Consider the following 19,038-nt stretch of genomic DNA (forward strand, 5'->3'; position numbering starts at 1 on the left):
ATCAGTCTGCATCCTGTATGGGTTTTCTTTTGTTCCCTTTTTTCCCATTCAGATCATGTAGCACACTGTTTTACTTTTGTTCCCGTCTGTGTAGAGTATTGCCTTAAACAGATCAGTTGTGTTATGGTTTGTTTTGGGTTTTCTCTTTTCTACCATCAGTTTTGTGCATTAATTTATTTTAAAACGTGGGGGTTTTTTTCAAAAACATGAAAAACGTGTATAGTATTTTTTTTTAACATTTCCATTGCAGTATTTATCATTGTTACTGGTTGTGTGTAGTGTAACAGAATTAATGATATTAAAAAGCATACATATGAAAACCAGCCTGACAGCCTTTTTTTTCATTGGAGCAAACCACGGCAAGGGAGTGTGGACTGCACCAGCTCCTCTGAGCCCCCAGCAGTTGCAGATGCAGAAACCAGGGGTGCAGCCTTCACTCCATGGCCTGCTTGGTCCCAGAAGCAGCAGCTACTGTGACCTGTGTGAATGGCAGAGGTAAATATTCCAGGACTGGCCACCAACATTTGGGAAACATGAGTCCCCAGGGCAGCAGGAAGGCACACAAGGCTGCACCCAGCTCCTGCATCTGGTCAGCAAGAAGCAGAAAGAACTGCTGCATCTATATGACACCAATGGGTGAAATAACCTTTTCTCCAGCCCTGCAGCTATTCTGCCCCTCTAAGCTGTTGGCACAGGAGCCAAGCCCTGATTTTAAAGTCCAATACCAGCAGCTGGAAAACCTGTGGACCACCAGGGATAGAGGACAGCCATGGAGGCCAGTGGATCATGCTGGCAACAAATCTGGTGCAGGATTAGTACCCCCGCAGCTGAGAGGCTTGGGTTCCACCTCTGCACAGTGGTGCTCCCCAGACCTGTGACCTGGCTCGCTCCAAGACCAGGGAGCTGAGGCAGGGGTAGGCACAGCAGTGTCCACCTTTCCCTCCCAGCCTCCCACTGACTCCCTGCAGGAAATGGGGCCGATGGAAACCCTAAACCTGGCCCAGCAGAGACCAGTAGGGTGTGAAAATCAAGGGTAGCTTGTTTTCTTCTTCTCTAAGGACACATAATTCACTTTTGCTGGGACCCAGTCAGGTGTTCCAGGTTGTCCAGCTGCAAACCAGGCAGGGCTCTGCAGCCCTTCAGGGGCACAGGTTGGTATCTCCCCTGCCAAGATGGGTGTGGGTCTGTTCCCATGGATCTGCCAAGCTGAAGCAGCAGAGGGGCTGGAACAGAGAGCACAGCAGGGCTCTGAGTGGGCACAGTGTCACGGGCCAGAGCACGACTTGGCTTGTCCCCATCCCTGCAGGGGCATCTCTGCTCAGCTCCCCAGCTCTGGAGAAAGCAAACTCAGTTCATGCCACTCCCACCCTGGCATGAGCCAGCTGCCTCTGCACTGAGATGGGTGAGGATTGCTCTCTTTGATTGCAGAGACCATTTCTTGGATGGAACAGCAAACAAGGCTCAACACAGAATCACCCAAATCCAGCTTTTAATTAAAAAGGGGAGACAGAGCAGGCAATAATTTCCCTGGCTACCTCATCAGGCTGGGACAGCTGTGCTGGTGCTGTGACACAGCCATTAGTGGCACTGGTGTGGGGGTCTCTGTCTGCAGCTGGATTGCTGTAGGATTTCCAAGGAAATACAGGAGAAAGGGACTTGAAAAGCCACAATCACTGCTCCTGCAGCTCCCAAAATAAAATCATCTTGACTAGGACCAGCTGAAACTATTTCTTACCATTGTAAGGTAGCTGCTGGCAGGAGGGGAGGGAGCTGCGAGCCAAGACAAAACAAGGAGGGTATGGCCCGAGAGGGATGTAGGCAGGAATTGCAGTCAGGGAGTATGGCCGTGGGACTGAGAGAAAGCCACCAAATCCCAGTGCTCCCATTCTATGGCATCACTGCCCACATGAACATCACCCTGGGCTGCAAGTGCCAACCCACACCTGTCCCAGCAGGCTACATGTTCCTCTTTAAGAAGCACAGGACCCTCAGCAGCACTTGCACCAACTCCTACTGCTCGCTGTGCACTGTCAGAAGGACCATCCAAGAGTGGGTTCCACAGGAGCTCTGGAAACAGAACAAGTTTGTAACACAGGTAAGTGCTGCAGGAGGAGGAAACTTTGAGGTTTCTACACCTACCCAGTTGCAGATGCAGGAGGGTGGCACTCAGAGGGTGCCTCACTGTGTCTCTGTAGTGAGGCATTGTCATGCTCCCTGATCAGGAGTGTTTGATACCCCACAGCATGTGCTTGCTGACTTGTCCCCTGGAGCTGTGTCCTGCAGTGGCTTTGGAATTTTAGAGCTGGCAGAGCAGAAGCTCTGATATGTCAGCCCTATCCAGAGAGTGCCAGGCACAGGATCTGCTGAAGAAGGGAAACTGAGGCAGTGACAGGGCTCATGCCAGGCACCTGTGTGACCTGGTGATGATGGGGTTGCTTTGAGAGCTGCTGTAACATAGTTCCCAGACTCAGATGAGTTCTGAGGAAGCTGGTGGGTCTTCCATGCCAGGGGACCATGTGAAGGGCTGGGGACAGTTCTGGGCACTGAAAAATCCCTCCCAGCCCTGGTCCTGCGATCAGGAGGAGCGATCCCTGAACTGAGGCCCCACTCAAAGGGCATCTGTGGGACACAGCTTTCCCCTCACAGGCTAGGAAGGTCAGCAGCACTGAGGCAAAGCTCACTGCAAACCAGCTCATCTCCTGCAGCCTCGTTACCACATGCATTGTAATGAGGGAGCAAGCAGAGGGCATGGACAGGGACATCACCACTGTGCAGGACAGAAATTGTGCATGCCACCAACCAGGGCACCCTCTCCTCCATGAAACACAGCCCTCTCAGGCTTGCCAGCTGTAGAACATTGGTACAATCCTGTAACTCCCTTCCCAACCTCTGCTTGCCCCATTCCTGGCAGTCCCAGTGCACTCACCCCATCTGCCACTAGGCAAAGTGCTTAAATATCTGTGGACACCCTGGACGTAGGGGCAGAGGAGCCAGTGATTCCATCCTCTCTCCCATGGTTATGGGTGAGTGGGGAGCTTGGGGAGAGAATCACAGCACTGCTATGACCCCCAAGGGCGGCTTGATGCTCAGATCCAGCTGCATTTCCAGCACTAGATCCTGCCTAGTAGCCCGTTTCACCGTGTGTCCCAGCAGCCGTGGAGGCAGGTGCTGCCACATGGAATGGGTGTATCTCCCCAGTCCCTCCTGTCTGTAGGGATTAACAATGCCCCCATTACAAAATCCATTGGGCCAGGGTCAGCCCAAGCAGCTGACTGAGGAGATGGGGATTCCCTGTAGTTCCCCTGGCAATGCAGGGGAACTACAGGAACACCATCAGCCATCAATCCCACTGCCTATCAGCCCGAGATGAACTGATTGTTCAGCTCCAAAAGTTCTGCCAGGGTGCTAGCTGTCCTTCTGTGTCCCAGAGAACACATTTCCATGGGGTCTGGGGTCTGATGGTGCTGGCAGTGGGTCTGTTCAGCCCCTCTTTGCATGTTGTGTCCTCCTGCCAGTGCCAAAAGGATGCTCTCTCAGTGTATGTGCTTGTGGCTTTGCCATGGCCATCCATCTCTTTGCCTGGACTGAGACCATCCCTATCCCAGGGATGTCTGCATATCCTAAAGATTCTGACTTCCCTTGAAAAATATCCCCTGGTAGTAAGTGCTGCCTGGGGAATACTCCTGGTGCCCCATAATCCCCAGGTATCTCTATGACAGATCCTTAAGGAAGCCAGATTTACTCCCTGGACAATTGTTTGTATGCATGGTCTCCTCCAGCCATGCTTGGGACTGTATAACACCTGAAATCCTGCTGGCATCCCTGCACGTACCCTAGCATCTCCCAGATTTTGGGGCCACATCAGTGTTTCTTATGCTGCTTTTGTATTTTCTGTTGTCATTGTGTGCTCTGCTTACCAAAAATCTGTTCCCTGGCCACACTGTGTGTTATGCAGTAATCAGCCCTGTCCTTCATCCACTGCAGGTCTGGCAACACTTTTTAATCCCCACATGTTTACCTTTAGGATGTCCCTGTTGCTGAAGCAGCTTTTTCCAGCCCTGGGCAGAGGGCAGAAAAGATGCTGTTCAACCAGCACAGTCATCATTCTGCTACTGCATCAGATCCCCATGGACCAAAATTAGGTGTGAGACTTTGCAGAAAACATGTGATTGGCCTTAGATTCCTGAGTTTAGAAACTAAAACCAAGCAACAACAAGAATAAACAGAGAGCACTGGATTCCCCATATATGTCCCTATGCCTGAGCCTCAGAGAGAATTTTCTCAAAGTCTTCTCCACTGAGAAACAGGAATATTTTCCTCAATTGGCATGGGTCTGGTAACAAGAATTTTAGGGAATTGACCATGCAAGAGATGGTGGTGTTTGTAGGCAGGAAGACCCACTAGAAATGGCCTACTGAGATGGCAATGCCAGGGTACATTAATTTATCTCAGAGGCTTACCTTGCCCCATGGCACCGGTGAAGGGCAAAGGTGGCCTTCCATCAAAACTGGCTTGGGCAATTGTTCCTCTCAGAGCCTGTCCCACAGTCTGGGGAAGCTCTTGGGAAGGGTGGAGAAATTCCACTGACGGCTGGTTTGGTGGGCACTTTAACAGCCCTTGCAGCCTGGTGCTCTCCCACCATGCACAAGCTGGAGACCAAGAAAGCGTGCAAGGGAAAGCTCTTGGAGCATAGTAACACAGCCAAAAATAGAAGCTGTCATTGACACCCGTGTTTGTCAGCTTCATGCTGGGCTGCTGAGGACGTGCTTGCTTTTGGCAAGTTGTCCAGGAAGAGCTGCCATCCATCTGGGATGCTGAGCACTGACACAGGCTAAATAAGGAGGGGTACTTTGAAAGCAGCACATAATTAATGAGGGCGTGAAATGCCCTTGTCTGACTACGATCTGAGAGCACAGTGCCGGGGCAACGCCACCCTGCCCCTCCATGTGTGCTGCTGATCATAAATCCTCGGCACTGTGGTCCTCGCAGTGGGGGGATCCTTCAGCACAGAGCTCTCTGGGGACCCCCACTCCAGGGTGGCAGCCTGCCATGCTGTGCCCAGGCCAAGGAGTCCCCAATTCTCCTGGGAGCAGGGAAACCCCCTGAAACCCCATCCCGGACTAAACCGTCCCGTGAAAAGCATGCCCCGGCCTAAAAGCATCCCATTGAGAAACCTGACCCGGCCCCAAATCATTCCATGAAAAGCACATCCCAGTCCCAAAGCGTCTAATGAAAAGCCCATCCCGGCTCAAAAGCATCCCGGCACAGCCCTGCCAGCGCCAAACCCCGATCCCCCCCAGCCCCGGGGGCACCCCCATTCCCTCGCAGCCCCGCACATCCCCAGCAGGTCCAGCCCCGCCGCGCCCTTCCCGGGCCGAACTACATCTCCCATCGGGGAGCGCCGGCCCGGGGGCCGGTCCGGGGCGGGAGCCGGGGCGGGGCGGGCAGCGCCCAACCCCGGAACCGCGCTCAGCCCCGAGCCCGGAGCCCCCGGGCCGGCAGACCCGGCCATGGCCCGGCGGTGCCGGTGAGTGAGCGGCGCCCGGGGCTGCGCTCGGGGCGGGGGCGCCAGCCCGGCCCGGGGGGTGCGGGCGGAGGCGGGCGAGGGGTGCCCCGAGCGCGGACCCCGGGCTGCGGCATCGGCGGTGGCTCGGGAAGGGCCGCGGGGAGCGGGGTGAGGGTGCTGAGCTTTGCCGGAGCCCGGGGAGCGAGCCCTGCGCAGCCCGCCGTGCCGGGACCGTGCGGGCTCCGTGATGGGTGCGAGCCTGGCCGCCCGGAGAGGATGAGCGGAGCTAGGAGACGCGTCCCCGGCACCTCTAACAAAGTGTAGCTTCAACTTCTGCCGCTTGATAAGATGTTGGCAGTGAAAACTTTGCAGATGGGTATAGGCAGCTCATTGTGCTCTGTGCTGGGTTGGGTTTGGAGTGGGTTTGGGGACAGCTCCACTATCACTGGCCATGGCAAGGAGCAGCCAAAGCTGTCAAAAAGCAGAAATGCTGCTTCTCCTTTTATGCCTTACCACCTTGGGATACTCTTGATGTCCAAGGGGCAAATACCTGGCGCAGCAGACACCTACAGCCCAGTGGAGAGTGGCGCTCGTGGGGTTGTGTCTGCCTGGCTGGATCTGCACATGGAAGAGCTGAGAGGGAGCACTTAAAGGGATTGGTGACTGTGTTTGGGCCAAGGTTGTCCAGTGTCACCAACTGTTGGATACGATTGTAAATTCCGGTACTTACGTCAACAGTCCAGCATCGTGAGCCATCCACAGCTCTCCGGAGCTGCCGGTGCCTGGAGTTTGATGGTGGCTCAATGGCTGGAAAATCGGCAGGGCTGTGCCAGAGGGATGTACTTAGGTTTCCATTTCTCCCCCATATCGTGTTGTAGCAATTGGATGTTGGGTGGGCTCAGGTTTCAGCCTGCATCAGCATCTGAAATGCTGAGCGCTCCCAAAGGGCTGAGTCAGCTCTTTGAAGAAAGAATCTGTGAGACCAAATGGGGCACTAGGTCCCACTTATGGGGTGGGAGGAGAGAGATGAGCAGTGAGATTGACATGCATTTTGGGGAGAGGCTGTTGGAGTGATGGGGTGGTCGATGGCACACGTCTGGTACCAGCCAGAGATGGGCTGGGGGCAACAGACAATGGCAAAGACACCAAAATCTTTGTGGCAGTGTATCTTAAACAGCAAAAGTGGCAAATGAAATAAGCTAATAGCACCAGTATTTGGTGTTCTGCTTTTGCCACTATTGGGCACAAGATCTGATGGCCCTGCAGGTGCTGAGGAGCTGATTGCTGGACACAGGGTTACTCCATAGACCACAATTTCAGAGCCAGGCTCCCTCCCTCCAGCTCCCCCAGAGCCTGTGGGACTTCTCCAAGATGGACAGGGACACATTCTTAAAGGGAGAGCCCTGGAGCTTTCTCTCTCTCATGCCCAATGTGCTTTGATACAAGTGGACCAGAAGGACTCATTTTGTTTTAAAATCTCCACAAATTCTTTGTGGCTCAGATAAATTCAGGCTCCCTGATGTGCCTCCAGGCAGGGAAAAGAAAAACCTCTGGTCATGATTTAGTCATGAGACAAAATCACCATGAGCTGTGTGCGGGGTTAAAGTGGAAACCCAGCCTCTTAAACTTCATCTTGGTAATTAGCACGGGGTGAAGAACAAAGAAAGAGGATTTTGTAAAGGGAAATTGTCAGGAGTGTTAAATATTAAGTTGTCTGCTGCCAGAATTGGATCCCAGTGGCTGCTTTGTATTCATGGTTGAACAGTGGATGAGGTGACTAAATGGGTTTGGAGCATCACTTGACACTGAAAACTTTAAAGGACAAAACTGGGCTGCAAAGTCACGATTCCTGTAATAAAGGTGAGTGTATTAAAGGCTGGGCAGGGCTGATGCCACAGCTTCAACTCCTCTTGCCGACAGAGCGAGGTGCTGGCAGCCTGTCTGCACTTTGCAGATGAGCTCTTTATTCACATGGCCACCTTGGATTTGGGGTTTATCATCCGAGTGCCCAGTGCTGTTTAATCCTATCTTACAAACCAGCCAGCAGCAGTGGGGCACAGCTTGTTTCTTTTCACACAAGTCCGCCTCATTATTCCTCTGGATCATGACTCTGCTTGAAATCACAAGATTTGGGGGAGAAAACGAAAACCACCCCAAACCCTCTATTGGATTGGGTTTTTTGAGGGTTATTTTTTTCCGTTTTGCTTTCTGACTGGTGCGCTCCTGTGAGTGCAGGGAGGGGACGCTCCTGTGCCGGCCCTTCCCGCTCACCTGGCGGGGAGGTGAGATGCCAGCCCGCATCGCGGCTCTCCGGCAGCCGGAGCGGGTGGGAGCAGCGCCCGTGTGCGGCCGCCCCTCCTGCTCCTCTTGGCACGCCCGGCCGGAGGGCTGGCTGCTCACGCATCCGTCACGGAGCTGAGCAAACACGGCGGTGGCGGTGACGCGCCGGTCCCCTCCCTCCTCCTGCCCGCGGGCACCCGGAGCGCCGGCTCCGAGCCCCGGAGCGCCCCGAGCCACGGAGAGGATGGAGCTGCCGGGGCCGCGGAGAGATAGCGCTGCTCCTCTCTTATGGGCTTAAAAAGACATCTGTGGTGGAGCCAGGCGGCAGGCAGGGATCCCCAGGAAGCCATGGCCAGGTAAGCGCTGGGGCACCGTGCCCCGGAGGGATGAGGTGCCTCCTGCATGGGCCTCCAGCAGCTGAGGAATTCAGGGGGGGATTTGCAGCAGCCCTGACAGCAAGCATCTGTCACTTTGCAGGAGGCTCAGGGAGTCCCCCCATGTGCAGGAACCCGTCAGGCCAGGCAGTGTGTCCATCCCTGCTCTGGCCTCAGCAAGGACGGTGAAGGTGAGGGGTCCTCTGGGGCACCGTGTTCTCCTGTCTGTCCCTGCAAAGGCAGAGCTGCTGCCCTGGCTCACGGGCTGGGTGTCTGTGCCACACACGTGCCCCCCGAGATGGCCTGAGTACTGCATTGATAAACCCAGACCCCCAGGGTGATCCAGCTTCGTATTTGGGGGAATCCACAGGGTTAGGGGGGAATCCGTGCCTCTGATCCATGTGGAATCGGGGTGTGTGAGGAGCAGCCCTGTGCCCTGTGCCAGTGTTGTCACCAAGGTGCCCCCACTTGTCCCACCTGCTCCCGTCAGCACCAAGCGGGAGGAGCAGTGATTTCACCCTATTTGACTCCAAAAAGCCCTCCAGAGAACTCTAGTGCTCTGCTGCAGAGCCCTCCAAGGGAAATTAAACCCCCAGGACGGGCTTGTTTGTCCCCTCTGTCGGGCGTGCAAAGTCCCTTTGTCAGGGCAGGCTCCCTGCAGGCAGTTCCAGACTGGGCACGTGGAGGCTCTTTTTGCTCCCACAGCTTTTTTTGCAGAGAAGGCATTTCTCCCTTAACTTGCTGTCCTCATTCCCTGCACTTGTGTGGGGTTGGAGATGCCTCCTGTAAAATCTGCAGTGTTTCTGTACTATTTCCTGAGCTCGACTCCTGCCAAGATGTTTGGGGAGGAGGCGGCAGCACCTTGCAGTGGAAGAGGGAGGGTTTCCTGGCATCCCAGCGTGGGAAGTGGGTGTGTGTCCCCAGCAGGAGCTTGGCCCCCAGCATGGTTCAGACCTGAGCCTGCCAGGGCAATAGAGGCCAGTTGTATGTTATTGACCCTCTTTAAATGAATGTCCTAATTGCAAAGTGGCTGGGGTTAGTGGTGCTGTGGGTCTCGCAGCCCGTGGTTAGCAGTGGTGTTGGTAAAAATAGAAGCGGTCAAAAAATGGATTTTTATTTTTACTCCATAAAGTGTGTCCTGCTCAGATGTTTTGCTTTCATCTCGAGTTGAGGCAAGGCGACTCACTGCTTCCACAGAACACAGAGAAAAAGCTTTGTTTTGGGTCAGCTGGGAAGCTCCGGCACAGCAAGCTGCAAACATGCTGTTTGACTTTGACACTCTCCCTTCTCGTTTTCTTTTTTTTTGTTTGTTTTTTTGAGGAGTTAAAGGTCGCCACAATGTCATCTTGGAGCAAAATAACAAGTTAGCATTACACAAAAAAAAAAAACTTGTTGAAACAGACAGTACATGAGCAGGCACCTCTGCGGGCTGCAGCTTGTGAGTGAGAGGCAGAAGGCGTTTCCAGGGATCCTGGGAGACTTAGCTCTCACCTGGGACAGAGCCAAATCTCCCACTGGAGAATGGGAGACTCCGTTAACAACGCAAAAAAAAATACAGGGCAGAGACCAAGATTGTTTTTGGAGACCTCCTTTGCCCATCACTGTCCTGGGTGATGCCTGCAAACACCATTCTCAGCATCTTTGTTGAAATGGTGTCCAAGTGGGCAGTGTCCATCAGCAGCCACAGGGTTTGACCCTGGCCCAGCCACAGCAGTCAGGGCAGGATTAAATCCACCGGCTCAGTCATCCAGCTTGCACGTCCCTCTGAGGCAGGTCGGTGTCCAAGGGACTCAAGAGGCTGCAAAACCTTTCTTAAAAAACACTATTTCTCTACTGACAGTGGCAGTGATGGCTCCCTCATGTGTGCCATGAGCTCCAGTCCATGGTGGGGGGGGAGGGAAAGAAAGAAACAGCCAAAAATAGAGCAGCTTCGAAGAAGTTCATAAATAATAAACCAGCTTCCTGAAAGGGAGATAAAAATCCAGAAACTCCTTGAAGCCCTCAGAGCTGCTGTCAATTTTAGATGGAGCCACAGCAGCAGTATCAGATACTTCTTGGGCTTAAAACCCTGAATGACAATTGGCAAAGAAAACACTATTTTACCCTATTTTTTTTGTAAAGAAGATGTGAAAACTTCAACAAAATTATTTTCCAAAATAATTTGCAAGTCCTGCTTGGTGGAGGGTGCATTTTATTTTTTCCCACCTTGAGCTTTGCAGTCCCTAGATAAGGCACGAGTGAGACGCAGGCGTGCCTCCAGATTCACAGGTATTTGTTTTCATCTCTCTCTCTCTGGCATCCCCAAACCTGCCAGTGTTGAGGGTGAGGGCTTGTTTGGGCTCAGCCTACCTGTTTGTATTTCCAGAAGCATCCTCCTGCTTTGTGGCTTCACTCAGCTTTGCCAGTTTTGGCCAAGGTCCTTCTGCTTCACCTTAAAGCCAAGGAAGAGTTGAGGCGGGGATGAAGGTTTATCCCAAACGCAGCCTCATTCCACCATCACCTCCTCCCTGCCTTTATTGCCCAATTTTGGCTGGGCTCAGCTGGCCTTGCATCACAGATACAGTGTGGGTGAGAGCCCTGTTGCCCTGCTGGGAGGCAGGATCCAGCGCTGGGTGACACAGTTGGAGTGGCTGGAGCTGTCCCCGTCCCGTGACTGAGCTCCCTGCTGGCAAGTGAGGGCTCTGTGGGAGTTGGCTGCGGCACAAGTTGTTTAACTAAACCTATCGCCTGTTCAGGCTAATCACTTCCTAATGCCTCTATAATCCCATTTAAAGCAACTGGCTGTCTAGAAAGTTACTGGCTCCCCGGGGAAGGTTAGAATGACCCATCTGGCCACACGAAAAGTTCCCCCAACTGCAAGGTCTTGTCCAATACGTGCTTCAAGATGGATATAAACACAGAATGTTTTGTCGTGCCTGTGCACAGATGCTGCTGTGGGTTTACACACGGCCACCTCTGTAATGGAACAATAAAGCTTAGGTGGCATTCAGGACCTCTTTCTGCTTCACTTTTCCTTTCTTGGGGAGAAGGATCTGTTGAGGCACAGGATCCACTTGTTCTGGATTGCCATGCCTGTGGCAGGGAGAGGGTTATGTAATTCATTTTGGATCTTTTTCTTCCTTTTTGTTAAGGAAAAAACCAACCTTATTAGAGGGAATCTCTGCAACTGGTTTCATTTGTGCCCAAAAAGAGGGTTTTTCCCTCTGGTTTGCCCACAGCCTGCAGCTTTACAGCCCCAGAGCTTGGGGAGGAGGTGGCTGTGTTTGCTGGCACCAGGCAGATACCAGGCAGCTGCTCTGCAGCTTTGCAGCTCCTCTCCCTCCCCTGCTCCTCCTGCAGCTGTGTTTGTTTCTCGCTCTCCCATGTCCTTACTTTACTTTTCCCCCCTGGATCCCGGCGTTATGCTTGGCGGAGCCCAGCCAGGCCCTGGCCAAGGAAAAGCCATTAGGCTCTTGGCACAGCCCACTTCCCAGGGGCCGGGCAGGGGGAGTGGGCTGGAACTGAAACACAGCCTGGAGCCTTGCTGGATGGATGGAGGGCCCTTTGGGCCCACTGCTCACCTCCTACAAGGTTAGCTTTTCTTCCAGAAAAGCTGGAAGTCCTTTTCCACCCAGAACTGCTGTAAAGCTCTGAGCGCATGGCAGGAGCCAGCCATTCTGTGCTACTTACTGCATCCCCTAAATGCCCCCCAAAACCAGACGTGAGCCACTTGTACCCCAGCCCCATTTGGCTTTCTGTGAGCTATGGAGAAGCAGGGATTTACTCACCTTCAGTGCAAAGCATCACCCAAGTGAAGCAGTTGGGACATGCTTAGGACAAGAAAGGGATGTTGCTGCAGATGAATTAAGTCTGCCAGGGAGGCAATATGATTAAAATTAGGATTGGCTGCATGGAATCCATTACATGGTGTCTTTTATAGCTCTCAGTTATCCATTTCTCTTAAAGACACTCTTAGTGGGCTGATCTGTCTCCTGTTCAGCCTCCTACTGCCACTCAGTCTCCACTCCTGACTCACTGAAGGTGTTCCCAACAACAAAAAGCCATTAAATATGGGAATGATGGGCCCTTGTTGCCCTAGAGTTGTTCCCCGTGTTGGGCTCAGGCTATTCTCTGCGTGTGTTGTCTTGCCCAGAGAAATTGGAGATGATGTCTGGTACTTGGAACACAGCTCCTGGCAAGTCACAGATGGGCACAGGAGGCCGGGAGGAGTAAGTGCATGACATGCTGTCCCTTGATTCAGAGGTTCTCTCAGACTAATTATATCCTCTCCTTTTTCAGAGATGGGTGTTCTGGGACATGGTGGAGGTGGGAGCTCTCCTAACAATCCGGTGTCTTCTCCTGACAAGCCCAGGCGTGCTTCCTTCCCACTCTGCTGGAGAAATCTCTAGGGAAAGCGCAGCACCATGTACACCTTCCTGCCAGAGAACTTCACGCCGGTGAAGCAGAAGCCCTCCAAGGAGCTGAGGCCCATGTTGGGCGCCATTCTGCTGGGCCTCATCCTGTTCATTGCTGCGGTGGTGGCCTGGTGCTACTACACGGTGTCCCTGCGGAAGGCGGAGCGGCTCAAGACGGAGCTGATGGACCTGCGGGCGGACGGCTTCGTCATCCGCAACCAGCACGGCGAGGTGGTGTTCCGGCTGGCTTTCCGTTCGGGCAGCCTGGACCTGGAGTCGTGCTCCAAGGAGGGCGAGATCCTGAGCTGCTCGCGCTCCAGCCGGGGCCCGCTCAACTTCTTCATCCAGACGGTGAAGCCCAAGGACACGGTGATGTGCTACCGCGTGCGCTGGGAGGAGCTGGCGGCCGGCCCGGCCGTGGAGCACACCATGTTCTGGGAGGACGCCCACTGGTACGGGGGCTCGGAGATGAGCATCCAGCACTGGCCCATCCGCCTGGCCGGCTACCAGGAGCCCGTGCCCTACGTCACCAGCGATGTCTACTCCTTCCGCGACAGCTTTGGCGGCATCCTCGAGCGCTACTGGCTCTCCTCCAAGGCGGCGGCCATCAAGATCAACGACTCCGTGCCCTTCCACCTGGGCTTCAACGCCACCGAGCGCGCCCTCTTCTTCCAGGCCCGCTACAAGGACTCGCCCTACAAGCCCCCGCCGGGCCAGCAGCCCTTCCCCGAGCTCAGCTACCGCGTCTGTGTGGGCTCCGACATCACCTCCATCCACAAGTACATGGTGCGCAGGTACTTCAACAAGCCCTCCAAGATCCCCGCTGAGAACGCCTTCCGCTACCCCATATGGTCCACGTGGGCCCTCTACAAGAATGATATTGACCAGGATAAACTCTTGCGGTTTGCTGAAAAGATCAAGAAGTACCATTTTAACTGCAGCCACATAGAGATTGATGACATGTACACCCAGGCCTACGGAGACTTTGACTTTGACCCTGTCAAGTTCCCCAATGTAACAGAGATGTTTGCAAAGCTGAGGGAAGATGGCTTTAAGGTCACTCTGTGGACTCACCCTTTTATAAACTACAATTCCTCCAATTTTGGTGTGGGGATTGAGCGTCAGCTGTTCATCAAGGAGCCCTCGGGGCGGCTGCCGGCCATGGTGGAGTGGTGGAACGGCATTGGGGCCATCCTGGACTTCACCAACCCAGCAGCCCGTGACTGGTTCCAGAGCCACCTGCGCCAGCTGCGGCACAAGTACGGCATCTCGTCCTTCAAGTTTGACGCGGGCGAGACCAGCTACCTGCCCAAGCAGTTCAGCACCTTCCGCCCGCTGTCGGACCCCAGCATCTGGTCCCGGCGCTACACGGAGATGGCCATCCCCTTCTACGAGCTGGCCGAGGTGCGTGTGGGCTACCAGTCCCAGAACATCTCCTGCTTCTTCCGCATCATTGACCGCGACTCTGTCTGGGGCTACGAGCTGGGCCTCAAGTCCCTCATCCCCACCGTCCTCACCATCAGCATGCTGGGCTACCCCTTCATATCTGCTGACATGATAGGAGGCAATTTCTTCCCCAATAAAACCAGTGGGGCGGTGGAGATCCCCAACCGAGAGCTGTACGTGCGCTGGCTGGAGCTGTCGGCCTTCATGCCCTCCATGCAGTTCTCCATCCCGCCGTGGCTCTACGACAAGGAGGTGGTGGAGATCGCCCAGAAGTTCACGCAGCTCCACGAGTCCCTGGTGGCCCCGCTGCTGCTGGAGCTGGCGGGGGAGGTCACCGACACGGGCGACCCCATCATCCGCCCCATCTGGTGGATCTCGCCCCGCGACGAGGCCACTCACCGCATCGACTCCCAGTTCCTCATCGGGGACACCCTGATGGTGGCTCCTGTGCTGGAGATGGGCAAGCAGGAGCGCGATGTCTACCTGCCAGCGGGCAAGTGGCGCAGCTACAAGGGGGAGCTCTTTGAGAAGACCCCAGTGCTGCTCACCGACTATCCCGTTGACCTGGACGAAGTTGCCTATTTCCTCTGGGTTTCCTAACAGGCTTCTTAATCAGCTTTGGAATAACCATGCCTTACCTAGGACTTTCTAACAAATAATAACTGTAATTGCACATTTCATTTGAGACTGGGGTGGAGGAAGGGAACTAAATCAACTTCACTGTTCTTGGGGATAATTTTTTTTTTTATTTGGGGATTGATCTTCAGTTTTTTAATTTGGGTCTGGTCCTAGGCTCTGATGGGATTACAGTAGGCAGCAATTTATCTGTATAGGTCAGAAAGGAGTTGTCAGTCTGTCTGCAGACACGTGGTAAACCCATTACCTTTACAGTTCGCAAGGATTTCAAGCGTTGGAAGTTGCTTAGTGCCAGTGGGGAGCATTCCTAGTCTTGTGGGAGCACCTGGCACTGGCTGTGGGGGTGTGTGCTGTGGGAGGATTGCTACAGCACAGCCTGCCGTAAGTTTTTTAATATGGCAAATATATTTAAATGGATATTTTTAAGAGCATAAAGCAAAATAGAGTTACATATATATAAATATATATATATACACACCTATTTTTTTCCCCTTTTTGCCTGGCATGGCGCTGGACTAACAGTTGCCTCATGCTCCTGCTTTCCAGGTACCAGGCAGGCCAGGTCACTCAAGTGATGTCCATGTGTCTTAACTGAATGGGTCGCTTATTTCCTGCTGGGACAGCTGCATCCCACCTGCTCACCCATTTGACTTCCTCTACAGGGCTCTTGCCCGTGTGTTTTGCCTGGGGCATCAACATTGACTTTCCTGGAGCAGCACCGCCTCTACCAGCATGTCCCATTTTTTAAAGCCCTTATGGCCCCACTTGGTTACATGATTATCCTGCTGATTCCATCCTTTTTGGTTTTTAAGGACAGATGAGGTTTGTTGCTGGCAGAAGGGCTGCCTGGAGCAAAGCTGTCCCCAGACACTGCGTGGACACAGCCGGTTCCCGCACGCGGCACGTGCCCTGGGCTGGCAGCGCCGTTTGCCGATAGCCTGTGGGTGGAAACCACCATCTCTGCTAACTGGTGGCTCTGTGCCAGCGCCCGTTCTCACTGCACCCACGGAAATGTTCTCATCTAACGCGAAGTTTAGCTAATACCCATCTCAGGTCACTGTTAGAGGTGATGATTTTGTTGAGGGTTTTCCTGAGTCAGCCCTGCTCTCTCCCTGGAAGAGTCCTGGGGAGCTTTCTCTGGCAATGTTGTGTTGCTGGGGGTGGGATTGCTGTCAGAGGCTCCCAGAGGGCGTGTGGGGTGATATCATCCTGCACCCCAGGTCCCCAGCAGCTGCGTCTTTGGCAGATTTCCCATTTGGTTTTGTATTGGAAAATGCATTTACAGAGACCCAAGGCAGGGCCAACAGGATTGAAGTCTTCCTGACGGCAAGAATTCCCAGCTCTGTCCCAGTTGGAACAGGTGTCAACCCCTGAATTTTTAATGAGCTTTGGTAGAATTGAATTGTGACAGCTGGGAAGGGTTGGGCACCTTGCCCAGGCTACAGCCAGCCAGGGACAGCTCAGCATCTGTGGGGCTTCTGCTGGAATTGTGTCTGGGCTGGGCATGGATCTGGCACGAGTCAGCCATGCAGGGAGATGGTGCATGTTTTGGGTAGGGTTGGGTGTCATGAGGATCTTTCTCAAAGGCCATCTCCAGCCACAGAGCTTTCCAGGAGGCAGAAAAGGACATGCATTAAGCTTGAGGGTTGTGATGGGGTGCAGGAGGAGGAATTTTGGTGTTAGGGGCAAAATCAGATTTTGTAGTGCTTTTGTAGTTAGGAAGTGAGGAAGTCTGGTTTCATGGACTCCTGTAAGACCTGAATCTGCTCTGTATAATTTAATCCCAAAGTGGGATGTAGGGGAGCCTTACAGGTCCCTGGCTAGCTGGAGCACAAGCGTTTCCTGAAGCCTGTTTGTTTCTCAGGCTTTTAATTCTGAAGGACTCACGTTTCCTCTCTGCTACAGGTGCAGATAATGGTGATGTTACAAGTTACAGACATCCTCTGGCAAGGAATTAATCCTGGAACCTCAGTGTCACTCATCAGAGCACTAGCAGGACTTGGCCCTTGCTTGCAGGGTGATTTTGAAGGTGAGGAGATGAGTCTGGCCAAAGCCTTTAAGAAGGGCCAAGTGTGGAGGGAGCTTCTGCAGCCCTAGAAATGCATGAAGACCAAGCTTTGAGGGGCTCCAGCTCTTCCCTTTCAACCTTTGCTCATTAAATAAATACTTGTCATGCCTTGGCATGGGAGTCATTATGATGCCTTAAGAGACTACCTAGAACAGAGGCTAGACAGTATTAAAGGAATAGCTATTTGTTAGAAAGGCCTTCAAAGGATACACTTTGGATACACAAAGGGCCTGGCCATGGCTCCAGCCAAGATGAACGACAGGTCACGAGTTTTTACACTTTTATAAGTTTTGATCCATTTCCATATTGGAGTTAATTGTCCCATTACAGCTTCAGGTTGTGAAGTCCCATCCTCCCAGTTTGCTCTCCTCAGTTCTCTGTTTATACTTTGTGGGCCTGAATCTGCAATGGTGTCCCTGGTTCTCAGGCTGGAAAAGGATTGTTTTGTCTGACCAAACTGTGATGAGAACTTGCTAACACTTTATATGACGTTCAGAGTTATATACTAATGCAGTACAGAATCTGGAAAATATGAAAGCTAAAACTTAAGGTGTCAGTTAGGTGGAGGAGATGTTACACAGCTCAGCTGCCCATGCAGAATTGGAATTCTTGGCACAGGACTTCATGGGAAGGATCCTGGCATGACCATGAGATACTGTCTTCTCTTCCCCTGGTTCTGTGCCACTCACCATGTGCATCACTCATGAGGAATGAGGCTGTGTGAAGAGAAACACAGCATCCCTGCTAGTATCCTCCTACTATTAAAATGATGGGTGCAGCCCAATGAGTGCCTTCAATCTCCTTGCAGTGGTTTCAGGCACTGTCAGGAAGGTCATGGAGGAAATTCTCCATTAGACACACTGTCTTCTTTCCCCTCCCCTGAAAAAGAAATGATTTTATTAACAAAGTTATCATTTTCTTTTATTTAATTATATCAATGAATGGGTAAGATTATAGAATATCCTTATTTTTCTAAATGCTGTAATTAGGGCACAAGTGGACTTGGCTGTTCAGTGGTCCAGCCAGGAGAAAGGTAAAGCTGCTGAGAGGACTATGAGCTGATGTTAAGGGCAGCCTCAGCAGTGCTGCCTTAAGCTGTCTCACAGGCTTCTAGATGGCCTTTCCATCCAACTTTTTACCAAAACCACTATTTCTAACACTATGCTGTAGCACTGCAGGACTTGAGGATCTCTCAGACCTTGCAGACCAGAAGCTCTGCATGGATACCTTGAGAACTGCTGCTAGGGATATTTCTCTGATTTATGCCATGGGTCACAGGCCAAAGCTGGGTTTAGCTTGTCTCAAGAAGCCAAGAAAAAGCCCCAAACAAGGTCTGGGACTTGGATTCAACCTTTTCACACATGATGCTTATGTGATTGAATTTTGAAGCTTGCACTGTTGTGAATCAGGTTTTCTGGATGCTTGTGTTTGTACATGCTGTCCTCTGTCAGACTGTAATGCTGGTGGGTCTGTTTTTAACCACTTTTCTAATTGCTAATTGGTATGAACTGTAACATGAATCACCTCAATTGAGATAAAATTTTGGAAAACAAAAAGAAGTTTAACTATGTCCATTTGTACCAAGTTGGTGGGGCTGGTGGTTCAGGGAGATTTGGGGCTTTTCTTACCCTGGTCTTCACTAAATCAGGGTGGAGATTGTTGTTTTATTTAAAGCTTGCAGCCTGCAGTTTTTAGGTATATTTTAAAAGGAAAAACTGGCAGTAACTTCACTCTTGTTTGCCGTGGTGGCAGAGAATCCCACTGGATTGAGGATTGTCCTGCCTTAGGTCCTGACAGCAGAGAGTAGCTGTGCCTCAGGGCTGGCCAGGAAAAGCCGTGTCCAGGTGGATCCCAATGTTGTGTCAGCCCCAAGGAGTGGGGACCACGCACACCTGTAGGGTCGTGGCCCTATTTCTACTGACATTCGCCCCAAAAAAGGTTTATCAACACTGAGTCTGGGGATTTGCTAGTCCATGCTGCTCTCAAAAGACACACACTTCAAGAATGTAGTGGATGAGCAAGAGGAGCCTGTTCTCAGCTTCCCTTGGGCTCTCCAGAAGGTCCTTCTGACTGTCCCCACTGTCCCCATGGTTCCCTTTTCCAGATGGCATTGACAGCAAGGACGTGGATGGAGTAGATGTTTGTGGCTATGGGAAGGCCAGGAGTGGAACATGTGAGACTCATTTAGGAGCCTGCCTTGCCCCACATCACCCTCTTTGCCCCAAATAATGTTTTTCATTCCCTTTCCATTGTTACCACATAAACCATAGATGCCTTATGCCATTGGGCATCACTAGCAGTGGCCAACCCACACAGCATGGCTTGAGGGTTGAG

General features: G+C 52.6%; 1 protein-coding gene across 2 annotated transcripts; it reads left to right on the forward strand.

Annotated features, from left to right (window-relative positions):
- The first annotated feature begins 5,448 nt into the window (after positions 1 to 5,448).
- LOC128941494 (myogenesis-regulating glycosidase-like) lies at positions 5,449 to 19,038 on the forward strand. Of its 2 annotated transcripts, none has more exons than XM_054283279.1 (2): positions 5,449 to 5,527; positions 12,439 to 19,038. In XM_054283279.1, the coding sequence occupies exon 2, from the start codon at positions 12,564 to 12,566 to the stop codon at positions 14,598 to 14,600; it is 2,037 nt and encodes a 678-aa protein (XP_054139254.1). In that variant the 5' UTR covers positions 5,449 to 5,527; positions 12,439 to 12,563; the 3' UTR covers positions 14,601 to 19,038. The 2 variants fall into 2 exon arrangements, with proteins under 2 accessions (XP_054139254.1, XP_054139255.1); XM_054283280.1 differs by lacking the exon at positions 5,449 to 5,527 and adding an exon at positions 7,977 to 8,142.

This window comes from Melozone crissalis, unplaced genomic scaffold (genome assembly GCF_028551555.1).
Source record: "Melozone crissalis strain CALT ecotype California unplaced genomic scaffold, PUWL_Pcris_2 ptg000036l_1, whole genome shotgun sequence".
Lineage (NCBI taxonomy): Eukaryota > Metazoa > Chordata > Aves > Passeriformes > Passerellidae > Melozone > Melozone crissalis.

Coding starts and splice junctions, on each gene's coding strand:
- LOC128941494 (XM_054283279.1), top strand. CDS start 12,564: ATGTACACCTTCCTGCCAGAGAACTTCACGCCGGTGAAGCAGAAGCCC.